Source organism: Papio anubis, chromosome 14, assembly GCF_008728515.1.
Source record: "Papio anubis isolate 15944 chromosome 14, Panubis1.0, whole genome shotgun sequence".
NCBI lineage: Eukaryota > Metazoa > Chordata > Mammalia > Primates > Cercopithecidae > Papio > Papio anubis.
The window spans coordinates 56,362,043-56,387,506 of NC_044989.1; the positions used below are offsets into that span (position 1 = coordinate 56,362,043).

General features: G+C 40.0%; 1 protein-coding gene across 2 annotated transcripts in view; it reads right to left on the reverse strand.

The window, feature by feature from the left end:
- The window catches only part of EFEMP1 (EGF containing fibulin extracellular matrix protein 1), a 57,005-nt gene extending 31,815 nt beyond the window's left edge, over positions 1-25,190 (reverse strand). Inside the window, exons 1-4 of one of the 2 annotated variants that reach the window (XM_003908671.4) lie at positions 24,781-25,190; positions 23,427-23,514; positions 19,264-19,312; positions 18,710-19,096 (exon numbers count right to left, since the gene is read on the reverse strand). In XM_003908671.4, coding sequence (XP_003908720.1) covers positions 18,710-19,096; positions 19,264-19,312; positions 23,427-23,507 — 517 coding nt within the window. In that variant the 5' untranslated portion in view covers positions 23,508-23,514; positions 24,781-25,190. Of the gene's footprint in view, positions 1-18,709; positions 19,097-19,263; positions 19,313-23,426; positions 23,515-24,429; positions 24,449-24,780 lie in introns of those variants that run through there. The other variant, XM_009184229.3, reaches the window with a different exon arrangement.
- Between the last annotated feature and the right edge of the window lie 274 nt (positions 25,191-25,464).

Here is a 25,464-nt window from a genome sequence, read left to right on the forward strand (position 1 = left end):
TGGCTTAACCAAGAATTCTGGGTCCTACGTAAACTGTCTTCCAATGGAATTTTCCAATCTTGTTTCCTGCTGCACCCGCAGTACCCGCCTTGCCTCAACCCAAACAGTGACACTGGGACTGGGGTGGGGAACAGTGGTGTGAGAGCTTACATCAGTCTGATTTATGGAAAAGGGAGTGAGTTTCTCAAAAAACAACTGCATTACTTTCAAGTACTGTACATACGGTAACTATGCTAGTAAGAGGCATAAAAGGAGAGTTTGATACACAAGGACAATACTGTCAACATTATGCTGCATCTAGGGTGTCCACCCACCAAGCCTGTCCTGTTCTTCTCAGGTTTGTTCACCTCTGGTTCATCCTTCATGAACTAGATCACATCCATTCTCTCAGAAAAGTCCTAAACTGGCTACCTGGTGGCAGCACCAATCCCTCCTCTGACTTCTCCAGAATTTTTCAGTAATCACCACTTACCATTGATGATGTGGGGACGGAGGCTCTTAACTAGGTTCTGTTGACTTGAATCATTGAGCTGAATTATTTGTATCATTTAATTTTTAAAAGTCTGACCTTATGTTACATCTTCAGACACACTGGAAAGTCCTTGCAAGAAAGGTGGTGTGCCTAGGCTTCTTGTACAGTTTGAACACATGTTAATTGAATGCATTGATGCATGAACTGGTGAATAAATCACTAAAAATTAAACAAATGCATGAATGGTGCAGACTTAAGGGTATATATGGAGAAATATATCCTAAACTTGCATTAACAATTTGGGTCTAGCAAGGAAAGGAAAGATGGAGTTCTGAAAACCATCTAGTACTTAAATCTACCTGGCTGCATTATTTAAATTATCCTTTAATGCCTATGGGGCAAAACCCAGTAATCTAGCAAGAAATGACCAGAAACAGGCTCTTTTGGTTCCATAATCTCTCAGTTGAGCCCTGTGTGTTTGGGAATTTAAGAGCAACGTGAGGTTATGGTGACCACCTGGCCACACCATATCCCTCTTCCCTTCTACGCAAGGAATGACCATGAGCTCATTCTCAGAAAAGTGGACTCTGCTGCAACACATTCACAGGTCACCTCTCTGAAGGATTAAGTGCAATGCAGAATGGGGCAGGACAGAATAAGTCTTATTCAGAGAGCATGAACAACTTCTGGGGGGAACGTCATTGCTAAGTTTTGTAATTTTTTTTTCTTCTGAACTTTTGAAAAAATCAACTCTGGTTTCAGTTTAGTTTTTTCCCCCCTCTAAAGAAACCTACATGGCCACTTCTTGAAATTTGTTCCAGATGGATTCAGTCATAGAATGATTGATTAGCCACTCAGTTGTGAGCTATGTGGTTAAGTTCAGAAACCTACAACAAACTGGCTTGGAGCTGAGTTTCATGGTAAGTGGCAGAAAGGATAATCCTTAAACTGTCATTTTAGAGTTAGTGATGAGGACAGAGGAATTTAGTGGTGCTACTTATGTCAAGAGAATATATTAGCAAATGGATGGCTGAATATGAGGAAATCTTATGAGCAGAATGCTTTTTTTCCCTCTGGGCTTCACCGTAAAGGGAATCAGATCTGACTGCCCCCACGAGCACCCCCACTGCCTTCTTCGTGGACTAGACCAGCCTTCCCGGGATGCTCCGGGTTGGCCTCTACCTGGCTGCGAGGCACCGCAACTGGCTCACAGTGTTTTTTATTATTGGCATGAAAAACACCTGGAGAAACCTGGAAACTAATCTGGGGGACAGTAAACTAAGGAGAAAATGTACTGTGCTCCATACAGAGCTGTGTTATGCACTTTAAAAAGCAATTTAAGAATGTTTGGTCTATTTCTATGTTCTTTACCAAAAAAACCAAAAACTTTCCTTTGGATTTAAGTTATACTTTCTAATAGCTGCATTAGCCTTTTCTCCATATTTTTCTCTCTGGTTAATTGACAATCTGGCTACTAGAGTATTCTTCATGGGGAGAGTGGATGTGGCTGGCAGCTGTCCCTTCATGTCTCCATCTCATATTATAGGTCCTGGTATTATTGTTAAATTGGTTTCTACCTTCACTGATTTTTAGTCATATATCTTTCCTCTTTTCCTCAGAGTGCTATCCTACTTCATTAGTGCCCCTTTGTTGAAAAATAAGCCACTATCCTGCCTCTTATTGAGATACCTATTCCTTGGGACCCCAAGAAAATTCATGTTGGATTTCGTTGCTTCTGAAGTTTTAACTCTTACACAACCTATTTGTTGTAATCTTAGGATATCTTCAGTGCGTGTCTCCTAGTAGACTTTTGAGGCAAAAGAAACGATGTAAACATATTTAAACATAAAGGTGATGATTCTAGGAGCAGGTTTTTGAATAGACTGTGGGAAGAAAAATGTGAGCAGAACAGAACAGGGATTTGTAGGGGAGAGATGAAGAACATGATATCCATGATTTCCTAACAAACACAAATATCGGAATGTCTAGGACAAAAGGTAACATAAAGCAAGAGCAGTGTTTATTAAATGTCTTTTATGTAAGAAGCATGTGAGTACATGTTAATCAGCCATAAAGAGAGTTTTTATGCTTGCCCTTAAAGTTTTTGTTCCATCAATATTACTTGTAGAGTGGAGTAAAAGATTTTAAACAAGTTTTAAAATCAAAGGAGATGGAATCATTTATGAGTATTTTTGGGGAGGATTGATAGCATTTTATAAGACTCAGATCAGTGAAGAAAAGGCTACGTTTACTCCAAAGTAGCTTCTAGAAACAGCCAGGTTCTTCTTTGCCTGTGCTACTGACCACACCCATTAGGCTGCCTATCTGCCTGAGTCACACAGCCTCTTGCACTGCTGGGGAGGGGGCATATTTTGCTCTGAATTCCTATTCTGCGTTTTGAAATCATTTAAAATTCTAGGTTTAACTCTAAATGGTTGGAGTCAACTCAGGGAGAATTTTAATTCTAGATTGTGGTAGGCAGCTTCTGACATGGCTCTCAATGATGCCAGCATCTTGGCATTCACACCAGGGGCTTGTTTCCAACGAACAGTATACTGCAAAATTGATGGGCTGTCACTTCTATGATTAGGTTACTAAAGACTCCGACTTTGGTCTTATTAGCATCCTCTCTCTTGCTGGAACCTTCTCTTGCTCCCTCACTTGCTAAGAAAGCTTCCATGTTGTGAGATGCTCTATGGAGAAGTGTACGTGGCAAGGAATTGAAGGTGGAAGAATTTATGAGAAACGGAGGCAGGAAGTCAATCCTGCCAGCAACCACTAGTATTTGAGCAAGGGAGTGGATCCTTTCCAGTCAAGCTTTGAATGAGCTGCAGCCTTGTCAGAGACCCAAAGTCAGAGGACGCAGCTAAGCCACAACTTGATTCCTGACCCAGAGAAAAGGTGAGGTAATAAATGTTTGTCGTTTTAAGTCACTAAGCATTGGAGTAATTCGTTATGCAGCAACAGATTAACTAGCATATAGACTTCCTTATGGTTCATATGTGATGGAAAATAATACATAAACTCAGGCAAGAGTCATTGCTTTGGTTGTGAGCATGGTTTGAGTTGGAGGCTGAAAGAAATTCCAAAAGGTGAAAAGAACTAATTCATAGACTTTAAACAGATAGTTCTTTGCTGAAAAGCACTCTTGTCTCCAATGAAGATGGGAAACCTTAATTTAGGAATCAAGAACATAATAAAGGGCTGGTCACATTTGCTGGCACCTTTGCATTTTAAATGGGTTTATATTAATTTATGCAAAAAGTTTATTTACTGTGCACCAAAATAAAAATAACGCCTTTCCAACCTAGGATTAAAATGAAGACTGGCCGGGCGTGGTGGCTCAAGCCTGTAATCCCAGCACTTTGGGAGGCTGAGACGGGTGGATCACGAGGTCAGAGGATCGAGACCATCCTGGCTAACACGGTGAAACCCCGTCTCTACTAAAAAATACAAAAAACTAGCCGGGCGAGGTGGCGGGCCCCTGTAGTCCCAGCTACTCGGGAGGCTGAGGCAGGAGAATGGCGTAAACCCGGGAGGCGGAGCTTGCAGTGAGCCGAGATCCGGCCACTGCACTCCAGCCTGGGCGACAGAGCCAGACTCCATTTCAAAAAAAAAAGAAAGAAAAAGAAGTCTGGGGCTGTGGCATGAACCACAATACCGTAATTAAGTCTGGGGCTGTGGCATGAACCACAATACCGTAATTACCCATGTCAGTGCCTGGGGAAAACACTGCAGTGATCTAGCTTTTAAAGCTTCAGTGATTTGGTCCAGACTTTTAGCAAAAAACTAATAGTAGGTGTGAACTGTTTTGTCAATAAAGCTTCAGGTGATTAGAACCGGCTGGCTTTTTGCTTCTGAGTCATTAATGCTATTATAATCACAGAATGCACCTGCATTCTTCCCAAGGTGAATTTTAACTTGCCTCAGTATGTCTTCCTGATAAAAATGCCATCCAAAAGGCAAAGATGAACTCCTATCAATGGAAACAGCTTAAATGCCAGGCATATGTCAATCAAGAACCATATCATTACCATACATTCACAAGGCTTACCGCCTAGACAAAGTGCACTCATTTTCTCTCTGTCTCTTTCTCTTGTTCTTTGTAAACAATTTCAAGTAAGAGCTGAAAGGACAACTCTTAATTTTAATAGCTGAGAAAACTGAGATCCAGCAAGATGAACTCATTTAATAAAGTCAGCTTTATTAAATGAAGACCCAAATGGGAACTTTTGTCTCTTGCTTAGTTTCATGGGGGTTCCACCACTCTTTGCTGCCAAAGACTACTTTCTGGAATTCTCTTGAGCATTCAAGCATAAAAACATTCCACTACTGGAGAAAATTCTATTAATTAGTAAGAGAGGGAAATATCTGTGAATTATAGCTATAGCTGTTACAATGTAATTTGTATTGGAGAAACTGAGTATCTAACCAAAGGAGAAAAATGTATTTTTGAAAAGTAACCGCATGCAAATTTGACAATATCCAATTTATACCTCATTTTGGTGCTGCAGAAAGTGGAGGATGAAGAATCATTAGACATATCAGTTTCTTGGTAGGAAGGATATTGTCAGCTACTGGAAGACAGGTTCTACATACATCAACAAAACCAGGGAGCCTGTTAGAAATGTATAATGTCATGCCTTAACCCAGACCTACCCAGAATCAGAATTTTCATTTTAACAGGATCCCCAGGGAACTGATACGTTCATTAACATTTGAGAAGCACTGATCTATAATGCATAGCATATAGGAGATTCTAAAAAAATATTAAACAATTGAATCCCAAATTTAAAGACTTCTTTAGCCAATTATATAAAAACAGCAAAATTGATTTTATTAGGTGTCACCTTTTCTACTTTCCTTCATCAGTCTTTTGAGGAACATACGCATTCATACAAATATATATGCATTTATACATATATATGTATACATACACACATATATGAGTGGACAGCTGGTAATTACAATATCTTACGAGATACTTTAGGAGAATCTACTTTTGATTGGTATAGTCTTGTGACTGCTCATTGTCCTCTACTCCCTTGTCTTGCTCTCTTTTAATCTCCCTCCCAGTTCCATTCCACATCTTTTTTTCCACCTGTCATTCCTCTTACAGGTGGTCCTGTCTTTCAGGGTAAGAGGAGGCTCCTGGAAGATAAAAGTATGGCTCAGTTGTTTGCTCCGTTTTTGCCTTTTCTCCACAAATGTATGTTTGAATATAGTCCTGGCCCCTACGCTAGTAGGTACTCCCTGAATTTTTGCTTTTTCCTTAGAAGACTGATTTTCATACCTGAGTGCTGTGTGGTGGTGGTAGGTGGTGCTAGAGGGTGAGTATCACTGTTACTTGAGATTTGCAGAAGATCCAGGAAGTACCATCAATAGCTTGAGGTTTTCATCATCATAACATGCAGTATATATTTTTTAAATTGACCAATGGGCAAGCAACACCAAGTCATGAATTTTCAGCAATTGCTGTTACCTGGTTGTGATCTTTGTGGTTAAGAATTTGTGATGGTTAATTTTATGTGTCAACCTGACTGGGCTAAGGGATGCCCAGATAGCTGTTAAAATATTATTTCTGGGTGTGTCTGTGATGGTGTTTCCAGAATATATAGCATTTGAATTGACAGACTGAGTAAAGCAGATGGCCCTCACCAAAGTGGGTAGATGTAATCCAGTCCCTTGAAAGCCCAAATAGAACAAAGAGTCAGAGGAAGGATTAATTTTCTTTTTCTCTTCTTGAGAGGGGACATCCATCTTCTCCTGCCCTTAAGAAAGGAGCATTGGAGCTACTCCTGGTTCTCAGATTTTTGGACTCTGGGACTTACATTAGCAGGTCCCATCTCCCACCCCCTTTTTAGCCCTTTAGACTTAGAGCAAATTACACCACTGGCTTTCCTTGTTTTCCAGCTTGTAGACGGCAGATGATGAGACTTTCGGCTTCCATAATCACATAAGAAATTCTCACAATAAATCTCTCTTCCTCTTTTTCTCTCCATGTATCCTATTGGGTCTTTTTCCTGGAGTACCTTGACTAAATACAGAGGTTCACCTAACTGTGACAGAGAAATTATGTCTTCTCTTCTAAGGGATAGTGGCATTTTTTTTTTTCTGCTGAGCAACAGCTTTGCCATAACAATAATATGTTACCTATTAGAATAATTACAAAATTTAGGATCTCCAATTGCAAAGGCTTGGTATGAATTTGAATCTGCACTGATTCTTCTTTTCCTGTCTTCTTAGCCTGTCAAGATTTACACTGAAAAATAAACAGGTCTGTTGCTTGCAGTTAGTTTTATCTACTTCTCAGGACTTTTACTCAATTTTTTTAAGCTATGGAGAAAATGCAAAATACCATTCACATTTTAATTAAGTATTTACTGTAATCTTCTTTATTAAGATCTGCCTGCTTTTCTCGTCACTATAAACTTTTCTCTTAATCTGAAACCAGAAACCATGTATTTTACTAAGAAAATTTCATAATACGTTCATAATACTTTTGGTAATGTATAAAGTCTGCCTGTTTCTGACTTGGAAACTATAAACAGATTTTCCAATAATTCTTTTTCGTGTGTGTGTGACAGAGTTTTGCTCTTGTTGCCCAGGCTGGAGTGCAGTGTGCGATCTTGGCTCACTGCAACCTCTGCTTCCTGGGTTCAAATGATTCTCCTGCCTCAGCCTCCTGAGTAGGTGGGATTACAGGCATGTGCCATCACCCCCGGCTAATTTTTGTATTTTTAGTAGGGACGGGGTTTCACCATGTTGGCCAGACTGGTCTTAAACTCCTGACCTCAAGTGATCTGCCTGCCTCAGCCTCCCTAAGTGCTGGGATTACAAGCGTGAGCCACCATGCCCGGCCAAAACCCGTCATTTTCACCAGCTTGTATGGGAGGACTTTTTCTCTGGCTCCCTCCCTGGATTAGGATTCTTCTGATATTCCAGGTCATGAACTGTTTTAACAAAAGGTGCCCACAGCTTTTACTGCAAAGTTTAATTCATCATGAATGACTGGAATTTTCTGCCTTGCTTGTTGAGTGGAGTTGTATTCCAGACTACTTCCTGACTACACAATTTACCAAAGTCTGAAGAATGAAAAAGCTTGGAGATTCAGTGTCAGTCCCAGATAAGTCATTTTTGAATCCATCTTAAACGACAGTTCATTAAAAATGTCAATTTTGCCAAAAATTAAGTTGTTCAATATAAAATAATGGGTCAGGATGAAATCCAGGCTCATCTCTGAGAAAGATTAGTAATGAAGTGATCATCATGCTGCAGAAGTATATGATGACAAAGCCTCAGAGGTTATACCTCAGCATCTTCACTTCTTTTTTGTCAACCCTTTCTATTTAATCCACCGAACACAATTCTCTGTTCAGCAAAAAGTGTAGGAAGTGTTGAAGGTGTCCTGTTCTCTTGTGATAGGTAGACACATGTATTCAGAAAGCAGTTTCCAGTGTTAATGTTACCAGAAAAATGAGAGGAAACCTCTCTCTGCATTCAGTTATTTCAGAAGCATCATCAACTTTGATCAGTTTCATTTTGGTACATGGTACCTTCCTACTGAAAATAATGGTGTGTGCACATGTTTGTACAGATGCATGTGTATAGGCATGTACTTGAATAGGTATCTGTATGTGTGCACGTGTGTTGCATAAATAGCTAGAATAAACTAGGCAAGAAAAGGGGTATTTAGCCTGCATAGGCAGGTTTCTAAAGTGTCTTTTAGTTATTTCTCTTGGGATATTCTTTTCTTTTTTAGAAGTGGGATCTTTTGATATCACACATTTACAAATTGTAAAAATACAGTTCTGAGGATTCAACAGCAAACTCTGAAAAACAGACTTATACTGCCCTTTGTAATTTTGGTATATTAGAAAATACTGGGATACATAAGTTTTCAGAAAATAGTATAGATGTTCATTTAATGGGATGCTGGTGTGAATGTATGTACAAGAGGAGGGCTTTGCTGCAAAATATTTCACAAGGGAAATCTAACGTCATCATTGAGTAAAAATTCTTCCGTAACCCGGGTTGTGACAGACTTGGTCTGCAAGGTGGGCAGTGAGTTGGACCCCAAGAGTTGTTTCCCACTTTGGATTGTGTTCTGTGGCTTCACTCAAGGGAATAGGATTAGATTCCTCACAACACACAAAGCTGTTCAGAGTGAAAACTTATTTCACCACTTTCCCCACAACGATTTAACTATATGCAGTTCCAGCTCCTGTCATGATTCTCATTTTAACTAGGCACATGTAAAAGCACATGCAATTTTTATGGCTGTCTTGGATTCCCTTCCCTACTTCACTCTTATTTCACCAACAGTTCAAGTCTCAGCTAGTTATCAGTTCTCAATGGGCTCTCAGTAAACTCTGTTCTTTCTTCCTGGGTTCCTGAGAACTATGACTTTTCCTTCTCACTTATCTAGCTCCCTCGAGCTTCTCTACTTTGCGACAAGATCAGAAAACTCTTCTTTTAAATCACCTGTACCCAACTAAGTGACTTTCTTGGATTCTAAAAACAGATTTGAGAAGGATAATTTCTAGCCAGGGAAATGTCCAAGATAAGATGGATTGCTCAGAGTCCTTCTTCCTTCATGTTATTTTACAGAAGTTCATCAAAAGCCTTGAGTTTCTTCACAGTATCAGAGAGCTCACATCAATGTTTTCTAGCCTTACAGAAAGACAAATACAGCATGATCTCACTTAAATGTGAAATCTGAAAAACTCAAACTCATAGAAGTAGAGGGAAAAATGTGGTTACCAGAGGCTGAGGGTGGGAATGGAGGGAGATGGGGAGATGTTAGTCAAAGGGTACAAAGTTTCAGTGAAACAGGAAGATTTGTAAATCTGTTGCACAGCATGGTGACTATAGTTAATAATAATGTGTATATTTCAAAACTGCTAAGCAAGTAGATTTTAAATATTCACACTGCAAAAAACAAGTGAAGTAATGGTTATGTTAATTAGCTTGATTTAATCATCCCATGGTGTATACATATATCAAAACATCACATTGCACCCCATATATATTTTTCAATTAAAAATAAAATTATAAAAACAAAACTATTTTTCAGCCTTATGATTATCTGACCTCAAGTATCATAAATATTAACACTTTCCCAAACAAAGTGTATTTTCATTTTATTCACCATGAGATTTCTGAGGAAGGATATATTTGATACAGAAATGCATTCCTTGGTTAAATGGCTTATTGGGAAATAAAAAATAATTCTAGTGTTCCCAATTACTAGTCTTGCTCTAGGAATAACATCAACCTGTTTAGTCACTAATATTTATGGAAAACCTAGTAATCCAGGATATAAAGAATAGGTTTTATGAATCCTTCTTTCAAGTAGCATAAGCTTAAAACGGAGACAAGGTATCTGAGACCTCCGTGTTAAAGGGACAGAACAGTCCCTTTCGAAAATTACTCATGGACCACACTAATATTGTATAACATTTATAGTTGGGAAATATACCTTATACACACGTGGTACTCGATAACTTATTTTCAAGGATGGTTTAAATCTGAGTTCTCCTATGATTAAAATCTATTCATTTATACGAACAACATCTACTGATTGCTTATTCAATAATAAGTAAAACAGAATGCAGTTCTGGAGTATGTTTAGGCAGAGCAAGATGAACTCATCAGCATTTTGGTGGAGTTACTGAAGATGGAACCAGTCATAGATGTTTGCTCTGCAGAGTGGTTCACTGATTGTTCTTTCTGACTTGGTTTTCTTCCCCACCTTATCTTGCTAGCATTCCAGTCAGAAGCACACTGTTTCTGGGGACCTCTCCTGGGAAATCATTCTAGGACAGATGGAATGTGGACATGATACAATGCTTCTCTTTCGTTCTGTGCAGCTACGGTATGATTACTTCTTCTGATGTTTGGATGTTAATTTCCTTGTCAAATTTCCCAATGTCTCCTCATCATTCTCTCCCAAATGCCCCATTCCAGGGAGGAAACGGACTTTTGTCCTTAACCACATTTCGGAGAACACGTTTTCTTCTGTCCAAATATGTATTTTAGTAACTTGTGGTGCTACCTGTGTCACATACTAGTTTTACATCTTCTTTTGGCAATTCATCATGTACTTCTAGTGATGTCCCATTTTACTTTATTGAACTGTTGTTTGTTTCTTTTATTGTTATTTGATAACTCATGGGACAGTTATGACAAATTCCCTAAGGACTATGAGCATTCCTTCCTTCTACTTTGACTCTGTTAAGCTACAACAGAACGTGATTCTCAAACTTGACTGAATTCACTGAACTCTAATGGAATGGAATGGTTTTGTGTTCCATTTTATCAATTTCACTTGCAATACTGCCTAGTTACCTTGGACTGGGATAGATGTGCAATCATTTGAAAGGTAGTTGAAGTTTTAAAATTTGACTTAGTGCAAATCTCAAGCTTTTTAGTCTATTTAGTATACGTTTATATGCATTGATTAACTGTTTCTTCTTTTAAACTGTAGTTATGCTAATAGCTCGGCATTCGGCCTTCCTTTCATGTCATTTATTCACTTCATTTTTATTAAATGTTTACAAATCATTTCAGTTTAAACTACAAACCTGCAATTCTTTTTTAAATTTCTGCAATGACAGCATTTTCTTTTGCCAATATTTGAAATGCAGTTTTCTTGATCAGTTTTATTTTGAGTGTGCAATTTGCAATTACCTCCTGGAAAAAGCAACATGCTAATGAATTTCAGATGCGGTGTGAATTACTTATTTGTACATTTGTGCAAAATCTAACACATTGGGAAAATTTTTGTTTATTCTTCGGTTTCAAAGAATAAAATTGTGCCAGCAATTCAACACGTGAAAAGGCAATCCTTACAAAACGGGGCAACTTGTTGATTTCAGGGAATATAACTTGAGACTTCCTGCTGGAGAAATAAATAATGAGCCAGTACCAGTGCACTTTCCTGAAGTTACCCGGGCTTGCAATTCTACTCTAATCTACTTCTTCTTGCTTCAATAGGGAGGAGGAAATTCATTCCACAGATTAAGTGTTAACTAGTCTTAAAAAGAATCTCCTCGTCTTTGATAGGAAGTAAATTTCTGATAAAGTTTAAATTGAAAGAAGATGCTTATGTGAATATTCTTCAAATATCTGATATTCACAGAGTCTAAATCGAAAGAGATGGTTAGCTGTGCATCTGATATTGAAAGGATCTCATATCACTTTGGTGACTGAAGGATGCTTTACAGTCAAAGTCAGAGTCAATCTCCTTCTCTTTTGTGATTCTACACAAACTGAACCGCCAAACAGCATTGCCTCATCTCACAAGTTTGTGCCGTGAACTTAAGGAGGAGCCTTATAAAAGATATAGGTATCACTTAGCACCCGTCATTGCCATAGCCAGAACAAAAATTAGTCTCACCTACTGACAATTTAAGAATAGTTATATGATTGCATATTTGTAGGTTTTATAGAGATGTGTATCCTGTTTTCTTGTTAATATGTCCCCTTTTCCTTTAGATTGCATACATCATATCCTTGGTTCGGGGATACAGTCTTAATCAGGACTCACGGCCACCCATGTTTAGGAATCAGAGTACTGACGATGACAGTAATAAGAGTGAGAAAAGTAAAATAGAAATACTAAGTTACCCTAGAGGCAGAATGTATATTTTTGATGTTTTTTTTCACTGCTTCCCATATCCCATGTGAAGTATTCTGACCCTGCCCTCTGATTAATATAGCAGAAGTTAAGATTAAGTTAAGGCATTGGTTCTCAGACTTGAGGAGGCATCAGTATTATGGGATTGTTAAAACCATATATAGTTATATGTTATATAACTATATGTAGTTATATTGTTATAACAATATATTTAATTGTCTTATTATAACAACATATGTTATATAATATATTGTTAAGACAATATAATCCCAGAACCAGATTGCTGGGCCTGGCCCCAGAGTTTCTGATTCAGTTGATCTGGGATGGGACCTGGGAAATTTGCATTTCTAATAAGTTACCCGATGATGCTTGATGCATCTGGTCTAGGGACTACACTTTGAGAACCATTGAATTAGGGAGGTGCGTAGCACAGTCTTGCTGCAGGAGAGTGATCATACTGACCTCTTGTATCCTTCCACCTCAAACGGTTGTCATTCAATTTTTATGAAGGAATTTTAAGAACAGTTTCTGACTGTGTATGAATCAGATACATATAAATACTGTTCACGAATGCATAGTAAAATGACATAAATTGACTAGAAATTCAATGGCTGCAGTATATTGAAAAGTAAATTATGAAACAATGCTAGATTTTTTTTTTTTTTTTTTTTAGGAATAAATCAATCACTTCTATACACTGCATCGGCTTATTTGAAAAATAATTAAGTCTCCCCTGTAAACTCAACTCTTATCCATTTATATAACTTTAGAGAATTTTCAGGTACTTGAGGTAATTAACAACCAAAAACAATGAAGAACTGTAAGCAGGCTAAATGCCCATTTTTCTTACTGCTTGACATACTTTTTTTAAGGTTAACATCATGATTTACTCAATTATAGTCTTCCTTTTGCAACATATCTATTTTCTGAGATCACAGGTCTTCACTGGGCTGTATAATTATATGGAAGAATAATTAGGCATTTCCTCACAAAACTAACCCATGCAGCCAGCAACCCTAATGACATTAATGAGAATCAACAAAAGGGGCAGTGTTTGAAAGCTGTTTGGTAATGACAATGTCAGGTATCTAAGCCACTTGGTTACATTATGATTTTCTAATTCTCTTCTGGATATGAGATCATTTAAGTTTAAAATGAAAGAAGTCAAAGAAAGATATCCCTAGCATCTGAGAAGCTGTATATGTTACTTCAAGTTCCTCTTTGCAAATGTAGATGTACAGATAATAACTTCTTTCCTTTTCAAAAGAGTAGTTTAGTTACCCTTATGTTTATAAAGAAATGTGTAGAATATAATGGATGATCCCTAAGACTATAGAGGTTTTTAAATTTTAAATTTTAACCCTCGGTACACTGTAATTTGTTCCTTTAGACTTTACAGGAGGCAAATATTTTTAGTGTTCTAATCAGTCCTGTATCACATGTAATAATGATAAAATAAAATGATTGAAAATATAGCTGAAAGTTGAGAAAAAAAACATTTTAGCAAACTGAAAAATTTATAGGTGAAACATAGTATTTAATTTGGCTGTGTGGTGAAATTTTTTCCATGTGGGAATGTGAAAAGATTGCTAACTTTCCCATGGTATGACACAATTGACACATAACTAAGTGTGCAGGTTCTAATGTCCAGTTATCCTACACTTAAAACATCTAAAACAATGTAGAAACCTGCTCATTGGCAAACTGGCAAATGGGATCCCGACAACTGCAAAGAAAGACTCTGTCCAACTACTTAAAAATCAATGCAGTTTGTCTTTTGAAAGTACAAAACAAATTGTAAAAATAGTCTCACTGGACAAGCAATGCCTCAACCTGAAAAAATGGCTCTAATGTTAGGACTTCTTCACTCTTGTCTGTGAGGTGCAGGCGATTTGGCTATGTGGGTATGCTAGGGGCTCAACCATCCTATTTGCCTGGGACGAAGGCATTTCCAGGAACATGGAGCTTTTGGTTTTGAAACCGGAAAGTCCTGGTAGACAGAGATGGTGGAAACCCTAGGGTATGTTTTTTTCATATTTCTCAGTGATACTTTATACAATATAAGTCAGGTACTGTACTCGATTTGGTTTTACAATCAACTTTATTGGGCATTCGTACTGAGTTCACTTCTTGATGGCACAGTTTCTTTACCAAGTTAGTAGTCATGCCTGTAAGTCCTAACAGAGTTTAGTAGTGGCTTAATTACCAGCTATGCAAAATGCCCGGTGTTTTAATTTTTTTAAAGTTCAATTAAACAAACAAGTTTCTTCAATTAGGGCAATCAATGCTTTCTCTTTCTTGTCAGTTCCCAAATGACTTTTTTTTTTCCTTTTTTTTAAATACAGGAATGGAAGTCTTAGAAAGTTATATATGATTTAAAAAAATCCTTTCTCAACATTGTCTAGTAATTTCTAACTCCATCTCCTTTAGAAAGATTAAATAGAGACTATTACCAGACACAGTGGCTCAGGCCTGTAACCCCAGCACTTTGGGAGGCTGAGGTGGGTAGATCACCTGAGGTCAGGAGCTGGAGACTAGCCTGGCCAACATGGTGAAACCCTGTCTCTATTAAAAATATAAAAATTAACAGGGTGTGATGGTACACACCTGTAGTCACAGCTACTCGGGAGACTGAGGCACAAGAATTGCTTAAACCCAGAAGGTGGAAGTTGCAGTGAGCCAAGATAGCACCACTGCACTCCAGCCTGGGTAACAGTGTGAGACTCTGTCTCAAAAAAAAAAAGAGAAAGATTGTATAGAGACTATGCAGTAAAGGTGTAGAAAACTAAAGGCAAGCCATCAACAGGTTATAATATATTCCCCATTCATTCAACTTATTTTTGGTGTAGATGAGTATCTGTTGTCTTTGAGGCAGATGGTCTCTCATGGAAACAATTAATTTCGAAAACTCTATCTATACGTGGCTCCAGGTATGTAACACTGAAATGATCTTCATTTTATAGATGCCAAGAATAATGTCAGTCATGGGAAACTCTCAGTGTTACTGGTTCCCACAGCATGATCCTCATTTAGCAAAAAACCTGAAAAACACCTGCTCACTATGACCTGATCTTTGAATGTTACGTTGCATTTCGAACTCCTTGTTTTTGCACAGAACTGAAAACCCCCCAAAAAATACATGACGAGGAGTAAAAATAGCATGTTTTCACTCAACAGTTAAATGGACAGCTATTTAAAGTATATATTTATAAAATAGTGTACATTTAAAATATCTAGTGGTATTATTTAAATTAGTTAGAAGCCATCTGTGACTGGTATAGTGCATTGAAAGGCACAATTGATTTGAAGACTGAAGCACAGTACAGATTTCAGTTCTTACATTTAAAATGTCCTCAGTTTTAGGTTATATAATGATAAACTATACCTGCTGAAAAATATACACAGAAAACAGAAATAATTTTTATGCAAATAAGACTCATCTGTAAGATTCATTTATTCTATCCAGTGGACCATAGGAAATGTGTCTGGATTACTGGGCATAAATATGCAACATTTAAAAGGGAGTGGAGATCTTTATTAAAACAGAAGACTCCTCAAACTCCATGATGATGTCAATAATATAGGTCCTTGGAGCACATTATTGTTCTAAACAGAGGTCCCCATACTTCCACATTGGTTATAAAACATTATTTTGTGCTGCTGGCCTGGAATGAGAATGTCATACATCTGCAGGCAATTAGAAGAAGCTGGACTGCATGTTTGATTAGCTCAATAAGAAACGGGCACAAGTGTGACTCGACTTATGTTAGTCAAATTCCCTAGACAGATTATCCTGTTGTTATCATATGAAATAACCCCCTTTTATCAACAATTAAGTAAATCCACATTTATGGGCACTTTGCAAAATTGTGAGGTGGGAAGAAATCCAACTTAAGCCTTAGGCCTTCCAAAAAACTTTTAACCCTGCTTTCAATGGTATAGACACCAATCCCAAATTTTAGAAACTGGCTGCATTACACAGAACAATTTGGGTTGGAAATAACCTGTGTGCGCACAGTCAACAGGTATGTATTTAGCATATTCCATAAGCAAGGCACTTAATAGTCTGCTTATAACTAAAAAAAATGCCCAAAGAAGTAAGAACTATAAATGTTTTACTATGTGAAATGTAACTTAGTTAGGTAGTCTAAATATTTTTGAGAAAAGTTAAATAGGATTTTATTCTCATTAATCACAGTACAGTGTCTGCCATAACCAATGCATGTTGTAAGTCTTGAATATATTTTATTCTAGGACCTCTTCATTTAGTTCTGGGCATTGTTCTTGAATTCAACCATAAATATCAATGACGGTCTACAAACTACTTTGGGAAATGACTCATTCATTTATCTGTTTTTTTTTTTCTCCCAAGTACCATTAAAATATACATCTAAAGTATTCAAAATAATTCAGTATATAAAAGTTGATACTTAAGAATTTTTCAGCAAAATTTTTTGATTTTGGGAAAAATACCACCAAACTTTCCAGTCTAGTTATATAACTAAATAACACAATTAAAAGCTGGTGTATCTTAAATAAACTCAAGATTTTTTTTTTATCAGTATTAACCCAAATACATGTATAAGAATAACCTCATCGTTTTATCTCCTTGACATAATCCTTAAATTCAATATCAGAATATCAAGCAGATGCTGAAGCATTCATCATCAATACTGGAATTCTGACTCATGACAGTAACACAAAACAGATGCTAATACCATGCACCCTCTGAAAAGTGACACCATCACAACATGGGTTAGGTCTTGATGTGGGGTACTTAAAACTTACAAACAAAATATGAAATAAATAAGTTAGAGCATGACAAGTTTCCTTACTTCATTTTTTTTGTTTTTTGAGACAGAGTCTCACTCTGTTGTCCAGGCGAGAGTGCAGTGGCATGATCTCGGCTCACTGCAACCTCCACCTCCCAGGTTCAAGCGATTCTCCTGCTTCAGCCTCTCCAGTAGCTGAGACTACAGGCATGTGCCACCATTCATAGAGAATTTTTGTATTTTTAGTAGAGATGGGGTTTTGCCATGTTGGCCAGGCTGATCTCGAACTCCTGACCTCAGGTGAACAGCCCGCTTCAACCTCCCAAAGTGCTGGGATTACAGGTGTGAGCCACCATGCCCAGCCCCTTGCTTCATTTTAAAGCCATTTAAATTCGAGTATCTTTTATACAGAAGATAAAACTAAACACAGGTGAATAAGGGGCAACAACCCCAACCCAGGGCACAAGAAAATGCATCTTTCATTTAATGTAGCAGCTCAGTGGTCTCCATTGAAACCCTCGGTGTTAAGGGAGGAAGGTGCTCTCTTCCTCACATATGACCAGTTAGAAAGTGAGAACTCCTGGACCCTTTCCATTGGCTCACGTGTGCCATACACGTATGTGGTGGTGACATGGAGTTCTGCACTATGGGGTCTACCTAGTCAGCCTCTGTCTGGAGGCTCCTATGGCCCCATTTCAGGAACACAATCTCCACACCAGGCTGCTCTGAAACGGTTTGCTAAGAAGGAAAGGGTAACAATCTCTTAGCACAGTTCAGTTAGCTAATATCCTACATGTCTTCAAAGCCCCAGATTCTTATCACTTTGCTAGTATGAGCTTACAGCTGTTTCTGGAATACACAGTGATGTGTATGCTCTGTGAAAATAAACAGAAAAACCTAGGCAGATGATGCCATGGTGCAAGTGATATAAGTGAAATGTGGTCAAATGAGAGCTTTAAAAGAGATATAAATGTGAGTGGGGGAGAGTCTCCAAGGTAATGAGAAGCAGGAGCCCCATTTCTTTATTCCTGAATGAGGAAAGTAAGTCTGTGGCAAGTTCGATGAAAAGAAACTTGAGAAACCAAAGGGGTACATCTGTGGAGTAGCTTGACAGCATAATTTCAAATTCCCAATGAATAACCTGACAGCAACTTTTGCCAGCTGTGACTTTGGCACCTGCCTTCCTGGGTTGGAAGGTCAGCTCTGCACTTAGCACCTGTGTGACGTCTGGTTCTCAAACTTGGCCGCACATAAGGAACTGAAAAAAAAGCCGATGCCTGGAACCCACCCTCAGAGACTGTGATTTAACTGGGCTGGGGTGTAGCTTGGCCATCGAGAAGTTTTAAAGGTTCCCAAGTAACTCTAAATATGGGCAGCTAGGGTTGGGAACCACTGATGAACTTTCTAAGCCACAGTTTCCCATTTGTAAAACAATGATGACATCTACAGCAACTACCCTTTAGGAATATCGTGATGATTAAATATGATAATGCAGACAAAGCACTTAGCATGATGTCTGGCATGCGGGAAGTCCTTAATAAATGTGAATTATTGGAGGGGGGAGGGGGGAGGGATTGCATTGGGAGTTATACCTGATGTAAATGACGAGTTGATGGGTGCTGACGAGTTGATGGGTGCAGCACACCAACATGGCACAAGTATACATATGTAACAAACCTGCACGTTATGCACATGTACCCTAGAACTTAAAGTATAATAATAATAATAATAATAAATTTAAAAAAATGTGAATTATTATCATCCTCACCACGAGGTGCACTTGGGCAAAAGCTTTCGATGGTTAGGAAAATAAGTTATTCCTACCTTGGCACACGTTGTGTTCGCTTTGCTCGTAGCCTGCTGCACATTGGATACGGTGGGAAGGGTTGGAGGGAATGCGCTGAGGGTCAGCTGGGTTCCGCCGGATGACAAAGTTATTTCGGCCAGCCTGCACTTCAGGGCCTGCGACTGCAGCAGCACTGGCCACAAAACCACCCCCGGGCAACACTCCACTGGTTGCCATGCTGCTGGCAGCTACAACCCCGGTGGTTGCCCCTGAGGTTCCTTCTGCTGGTGGTGTTTCCTGCTGAGGCTGTTCATTATTGACAATAATCTGGGCTGTTTTCGGAAGGCAGAGGTATCCTCCATAGTGGTTGACGCATTTCATTCCACCTTTACAAGCGTCTGGGACAATGTCACATTCATCAATATCTGTGGTCAGTAATAAAATAAGTCAGGAATCTTCTAAGAGGGAAAAATCGAACATGTAAATATAATGCTCATGCCTTTTTGGTATAACACAGACAGGATAGGAAGAGTGACACAAGAGATGGAGACAGAAGGCAATGATCACATGGGAAGTTTTGAAGCTGGCTCACCTTTGCATTGCTGTCTCACAGGATCCCACTCATATCCGTCAGTGCATTGCTGCAAAGAAAACATCAAAGGTGGGGCCAGGAGACAGTTAATTGGTGTGTCCATTCCCTAAGAAATCACTCTAAAAGCTTCATTCTTACGGCAACAATCCTTGCGCTAAAGTCCTAGATATATGATGAGATGGGTGGTTTAACATTCTATCGCTTTTTTTTAAAAGACAACTCTGTGCATTGGACAACTTCAGGGGTCCATTCTCAATCATCAGCTGCCTAAACTCTTCTGTTGTTTTTGGTACAGTTGCCCAGTACCATCTTCTTTTCTGTTTTGAGACTAATCTTCTCCAACTTCTCTGACTGCTCTTTATTAATTTGCCTTTTTCCCACCTTGTAAATGTGAAAAAAAAAAAGACCAAATTCTCTCTCTTTCCTCGCCCTCTCCCCCGCCCCACCCCCGCCCCCACCAGTGCTGGGCTCCTCTCTCTCTCTCTAAATCCTCTTGCAGCATGCAAGCACCTAGCTTTCTTTACCATTCTTACCTCCATCTCACACCCTGGCCTGTTCCCTAGCTTCAGTTCCTAGGGAACAAATGTGTTCCTCCTAGCAGTTCCCAGCTTCAGTCTCCTCTCTAGTTCACCCACTGAACAAACAGCCTATGGAGCACCTTCTGAAACCAGGCAGTTTTAGGGCCTGGGGATGCAAAGATGATGCAGACTTTGTCCCTGTCCTCAACCAGCTCAAAGACCAGAAGAGGAGACAGATAGGTAGACAAGTTGCAGCAAGGTGGCAGGTGCCTTCTACAAGTGTACACGGGAAGGAGTGATGGACTCTGCTCCGGGGCATGGGTGAGCATGGCAGGGCAGAAGGGAAGGCTTGACAGAGGAGGTGACAGTGAATCAGGCTTTACAGGATGAGCAGGATTTTTCCAGATGAATGTGGGAATTCTAGGAAGACAGGCTATTGTGACAAAGGCATAAAATTGTTGAAAAGGGAAGGAGCTGCAAGGAGTTCTGGGTAGGTGGAGGACGAGGTTACAGAGGTAGGCAGAGCCAAATCAAGAAAGCCTTTCTTTAGGAATGGAAGCCTGAATTCTACCCTGAAGGTCAATGAATCTCAAGCTTTATTGTGTCTAAGAATCACTCAGGGTGCTTGTTAAAATGAAGATTCCTGGGCCCACCCAAAGGATTTGATTCTGTAGGTCTGGGTAGGGGGCCTGGAATCTAAATGCTTAGCAAGTATCCCAGGTGATTCCCATACAGGTTGTCTAGGAACTACTTCTTGAGAAATGTAGGTATAGGCAATAAGAGGCCTCTGAAGAATTTTTAAGCTCAGAAAGCAATCTGATCAGACGCTCACTTGGGAAAGTCACTGTGAGGAAGAAGCCTAAGGAAGGACTGAGCAAAAGTGGAGTAAACAAACAAATAAACTTAAATTCTTTTAATATAACTGAGAGCTGCTTATGTATACAATGGATGCTTGACAAGGAAATAGCTGAATGGAAGCCCAGAGATCCATTTAGATATTTTACTGATGTCTGAAACTTACTGGAGTGAGAACTAAATTCACTTTGTCTCTCAGAATAATTTTTTTCTTGTTTCCCAAACAGTGTTCAAGGTACCAGCACCTTTCTTGAAACCCAGGATTCCATTTTAACATCAGTGCTGAATCTCCACTTATTTTCCTTCCATCTCTGCTGACTTTGTGTCCATTTCTACATCTACCATGTAGATGTAAGTCTTCTGCTGGCCCGTGAGTAGGCAAGGCCCCGTATCTCTACATGCTGCATACAGACCCCATGATGGTCTTTCTTGTGCTCTTGGTTATGTTGCTCCTCTCTCTGAGACCTCACGGTGACCTCCAGGTCTCTCATCATCACCATCTCTGGGTTCTTTCCACTACCCACTTCCAGCTGATCTGACCTTATCCCCACCTGGATTGGTCTCAGGTGCTTTCGGCTCTAGCTTTTGATTATGCCACTCTCTGACCCAGGTGCCTCTTTAGCCTTTCTAGATCAATCCAACCGAGGTCATCACTTCCTTCAAGAACCAGCACAGAGTTCTGTCTCCTCTAATATGCCGGCACCAACATTAATCACCTCCTTGCTTTTCTATTTCCTTGGCAATTTGTATAATCTGTATAACAGTATCATTTGTACTTGCTTAGGAACTTTGTAGTTTTCAACACTGTCTTCCCAGGGTAAATTCTCCAAGAGGGGGCTGAATTTTCTTAGTAAACAAATAAATTATTTTAATAGTGTTGAGAATTGCTTATGCAGATACTTGTTGAGTAAATAGCTGAATGGACACCATCTTTAATATGGAGGAGGACTTGAGGCTATTTTGTGGAGCCCATTCTTCTGAAGAGTATCTTTCAAGCCAGGCAAAAATGGCAATTCACTTGAATAATTTGTATGGTAAATAGAGAAGACTTGCAGTTTGTTTAGTATTTACTTCTAGACATTTAATGTCAGTGTACTATTAAGTATGCCTAGACTGAGTTTAGTTTCACCACTTGGCTATGTAGCCCTAAGCAAGTTAGACAGTCTCTCAGATCTTCAGTTCTACCACTAGTAGAAGGAAGAGATGCCACTTACCTTACACATTGCCGCAAGGATCAAAGGAGATCGTGTCTCCACAGCGGGGTACTCAAAAATAGTTATTATCTTGTCCTTTAACCATGACTTATTAGGCATATAAAATTTAAAGGAGAATAGGCCCAATCTTAGCACAAAAGGGTAACATATCTGGAAAATTTGTTACAATAATAATGAACCTTAGTTAGTGGTCTTAAAACTACCATGTTTAAGCCACAGGGAACCTTCTCTGGTAAAAATGAGTAAGATTTAGGTGATTAGCAAAGGGAAGGGCACAGAAGATAAGCAATTGGAAAAGAAGTAAAATCTTTTATGAGATTATTATAAAAGTGGGTAGTGAATTTAATTTTAGCTCCATGAGAAGGCAGTAAGTTTAGTCTGAATAACAAAACATTTTCATTTTAAGATAAACAGCACATGCCTTCATTTTTCTTGCTTTATTTATCTTCAGCAGAGGAAGCAACTGCATTTAACATGAAGTTAACAAAATATTTGTATTAAGCTATTTTATTTATAGTGGATCTGAACAACAGAAAGGAACATTTGCCAGATGAATACTAACATTCTAGGGATAATGTGGTACCAAAAAGTGAGATAATGTTTATTATCAGTAATTGACATTAGTTCATTTTTAAGAGTTTTCTTTTCAGAAATTTTTCACATTCTTTCCAGTAGGATTACTTAATTTTAAACTGGGAGCAGTAGAAAAATGTGTTTTTCATATTCCTATCCAGGACAAATGTCATTTGCCTCACACTGATTAAAGACAAGAAAACACAAAACAGAGGTGCAAACAAACTCACCAGAAGTGAAGTCAGTACTGTCCTTCTCTGTTCTCACCACAGCTATTTGTAGCAGTGGGAGGGGTCAGATGATCTTTTTAATATTTTATTAAACATTGGTTACACCTATGCAATTAACTAATCAAATATTACTTGGAAATATCAGAGATGCTAATTAGAAAATGCAAAACAGAGTTGCACACATTATGTTTGAAAACCACTTTAGCCAATATGCATCCTGGTAACACATAAAGTGTGTCTGCTTTTATTTATTAGAATTACAGTTATACAAAAAAGAATGAATATACAGCCTTTATAAATTCAATAAAGGCCACTTACATGAGAATGTCTGTCATGTACACAAAGGAGGCCATGTGTCTTTATGGTGTTTAATGTTCTTACTTGACTTGAGTCTTATTCTGCACGTATTGGTTTTATCTGCATGTGGTAGGAATCCAGGTTTTCCAGTTCCTTACACCCATTAATTTGTTGAATGTTTTGGAAATATGTAACTTTCTTTGGTTTTAGTTTTTAAACGGATCCCATTTTTAGCCTTGCACAAATGATTACATGTTGGTCCCTATCTTAGGTGGTGAGCCCAGTGAACTTTTGAAAGGATCAAGGGGGCAATTTACAACGAATCTTAGATATGAAGCATGAATAAAGTGTTGTTTAATTTATCACCCTCCGCACAGTATAGGCCAAATACACTGGCAGGGGTGTGTAAAATCTTTTTTTTTTTGGTCACAGAATCCCGCTGAACCGTACTTATTTCAAATTCCATCACCCCTTACCGTGTACGTGATGGTTTCTTCGGTGTCCTGTGACTTGACGAGCGCCAGAGTCAGCATAGTTAGGAAAAGGGCTTTCAACATTGTGAATCTCAAAGAAAATACAGGACAAACTGATGTTTAGTATCTGCTGCGGGGAAAGTAACAAAACTTTAGCAGTGAACACAAGCGAGGAAGGGAGGGTGGGAGAGGCTGAGGCTCCACCATACTCAACTTCCAATCTGCTTTCTCATCTCCCCTCCCCCTCCTGAACCTTCTCGGTAGCCAACGAACAAGGCAGCAAAGACGTAAAAACTGCTGCAGAATTGCATTTCACGTTACTCCATCCTGCTACGCTGTTTACATACAAAAGACATTCAGTGTGCATTTTATATTGCACCTACAAACCAGGCTGCAGAAAGAGGGGGTCGAAAGGAAAAAACAGTACATTTCAAAGGGGACGGTGCATTTCCTGCCCCCCAATCCCACACCCCCGGGGATGGAGGTGGGGCTGCAAAACTCTATTCTCTAGAACGTTAAGGCTTTCCCAGTATGCTCACCTTGAGCTAGCAAAGTTCCTCGCACAGATCAGCAAAAATACCTGCGAGCCAATATGAATTGCCTTGGCCTCAGGCTTTTCATTTTTTAAACAAAATAACAATACAAAATTCAGAGAGCGATCTCCCAGTTCCAGTAGAACACTAGACCTTCTCACATCTCTCAGAGCTTCTCACATCCCCCAGCACAACCTCTCAAAGTGGCATTTCCACGCCTTTCTCTGCGCACAGCTTTGTTTAAAAGTCCCAGGTTGTGTGGAGGGGCAGCCCAAAGCGAGTGCTTCTCTTTTGTCTTATTAGTCTCTGGGTCCCCGACATGCTACCTTCGGTATCAGGCTGCCTAGGACCGGAACCAGGGATCGCACCGCCACCCGAGGTACCAGTTTCTGGCGGGCGGCCTGGCGCAGGAGGGAGATGAGGTCCCCTTTCTTAACAGCAAGCTAACGCGGCGGTCCCCTGGAGGTGCTCACCGTCTCAGCTTCTGATCAGCTCCTGTGGAATCCAGGTGCGGCTTAAATCTCGCACACTGGTCCCCTAAACTTTCAAAACCACGTTTATGGGCAAAGCCCTGCCGGCTGGTTGTGGGCGCGCACACACATGCCCATCCCAACAGATGTCACCCGAGTGCTCGCACTTGCTGACAGATCGCATTCCGAGGCTGCACACCTCCACCTCCCTCTCTGCCCGAGACACCCTGCACAGTCCAGGGCAGTTCTCGAGTACTCAGCACCCCTCAGGTCACCCCACCTCACTCACTCTCCCGCGCGCGGCCCCGTGAGCACTGGGCTCGCTCGGGGCGACACCCCGTCAGGGGCTCCTACCTGCGCGGCCGCGCTGCGCTCCGGGCCCGGGCAGCGAGGGGAGTGCGCAGGGGAGGGCAGCCCCGTGGGTCTGATCTGGCGAAGTCTGGCAGCGGCCGCGGCAGCAGGAGGAGGAGGAGAAAGGGAGGGAAAGGGGGAGGGCGAAGGGGGGCGGAGGACAGAGCTGAGGGAGGCGCAAGCGCTGAGCGAAGCGCTGCGAGCCCGGCGGTAGAGCGGGCAGCGCAGCGAGGTCTGCGCCCCCTGCGCCAGGGGCCTTCTCTGCCGCCCCAGCCTGCCCTCCCTTGCCAGCCCCTCGTTTCCCAGACTCGCGGGGACCCCACGCCAGAGAGGACACGTTGACATGTGATGTCCTGGGTGTGCTTCAGCCTGGGGATGCTCCCACTCTCTAGTGCGTTTTCTTGTTCTCCAAGGAGGGTCTCCCTCAGAGACCAGAGGGTCTCTAGAAATTGCTGTTAATTTTTTTTTCCCAATAAGTGAATGCTAGGAGAGTAAATTAACCCCATTCATAGAACTGTTTCCTTACCTTTTCTTTCAGATTTTTTTTTTGAGGTGTCTGCTTCCACAAATGGAGAAAAATGAGAATTCATCCATTCAACAAATGTTTGCCACCTACTGTGTGCTAAGTGTTGGGTATAGGCCAAATAGAACTTGCACTAACAAAACTGTGAGGTGGGGTTTGTTTTA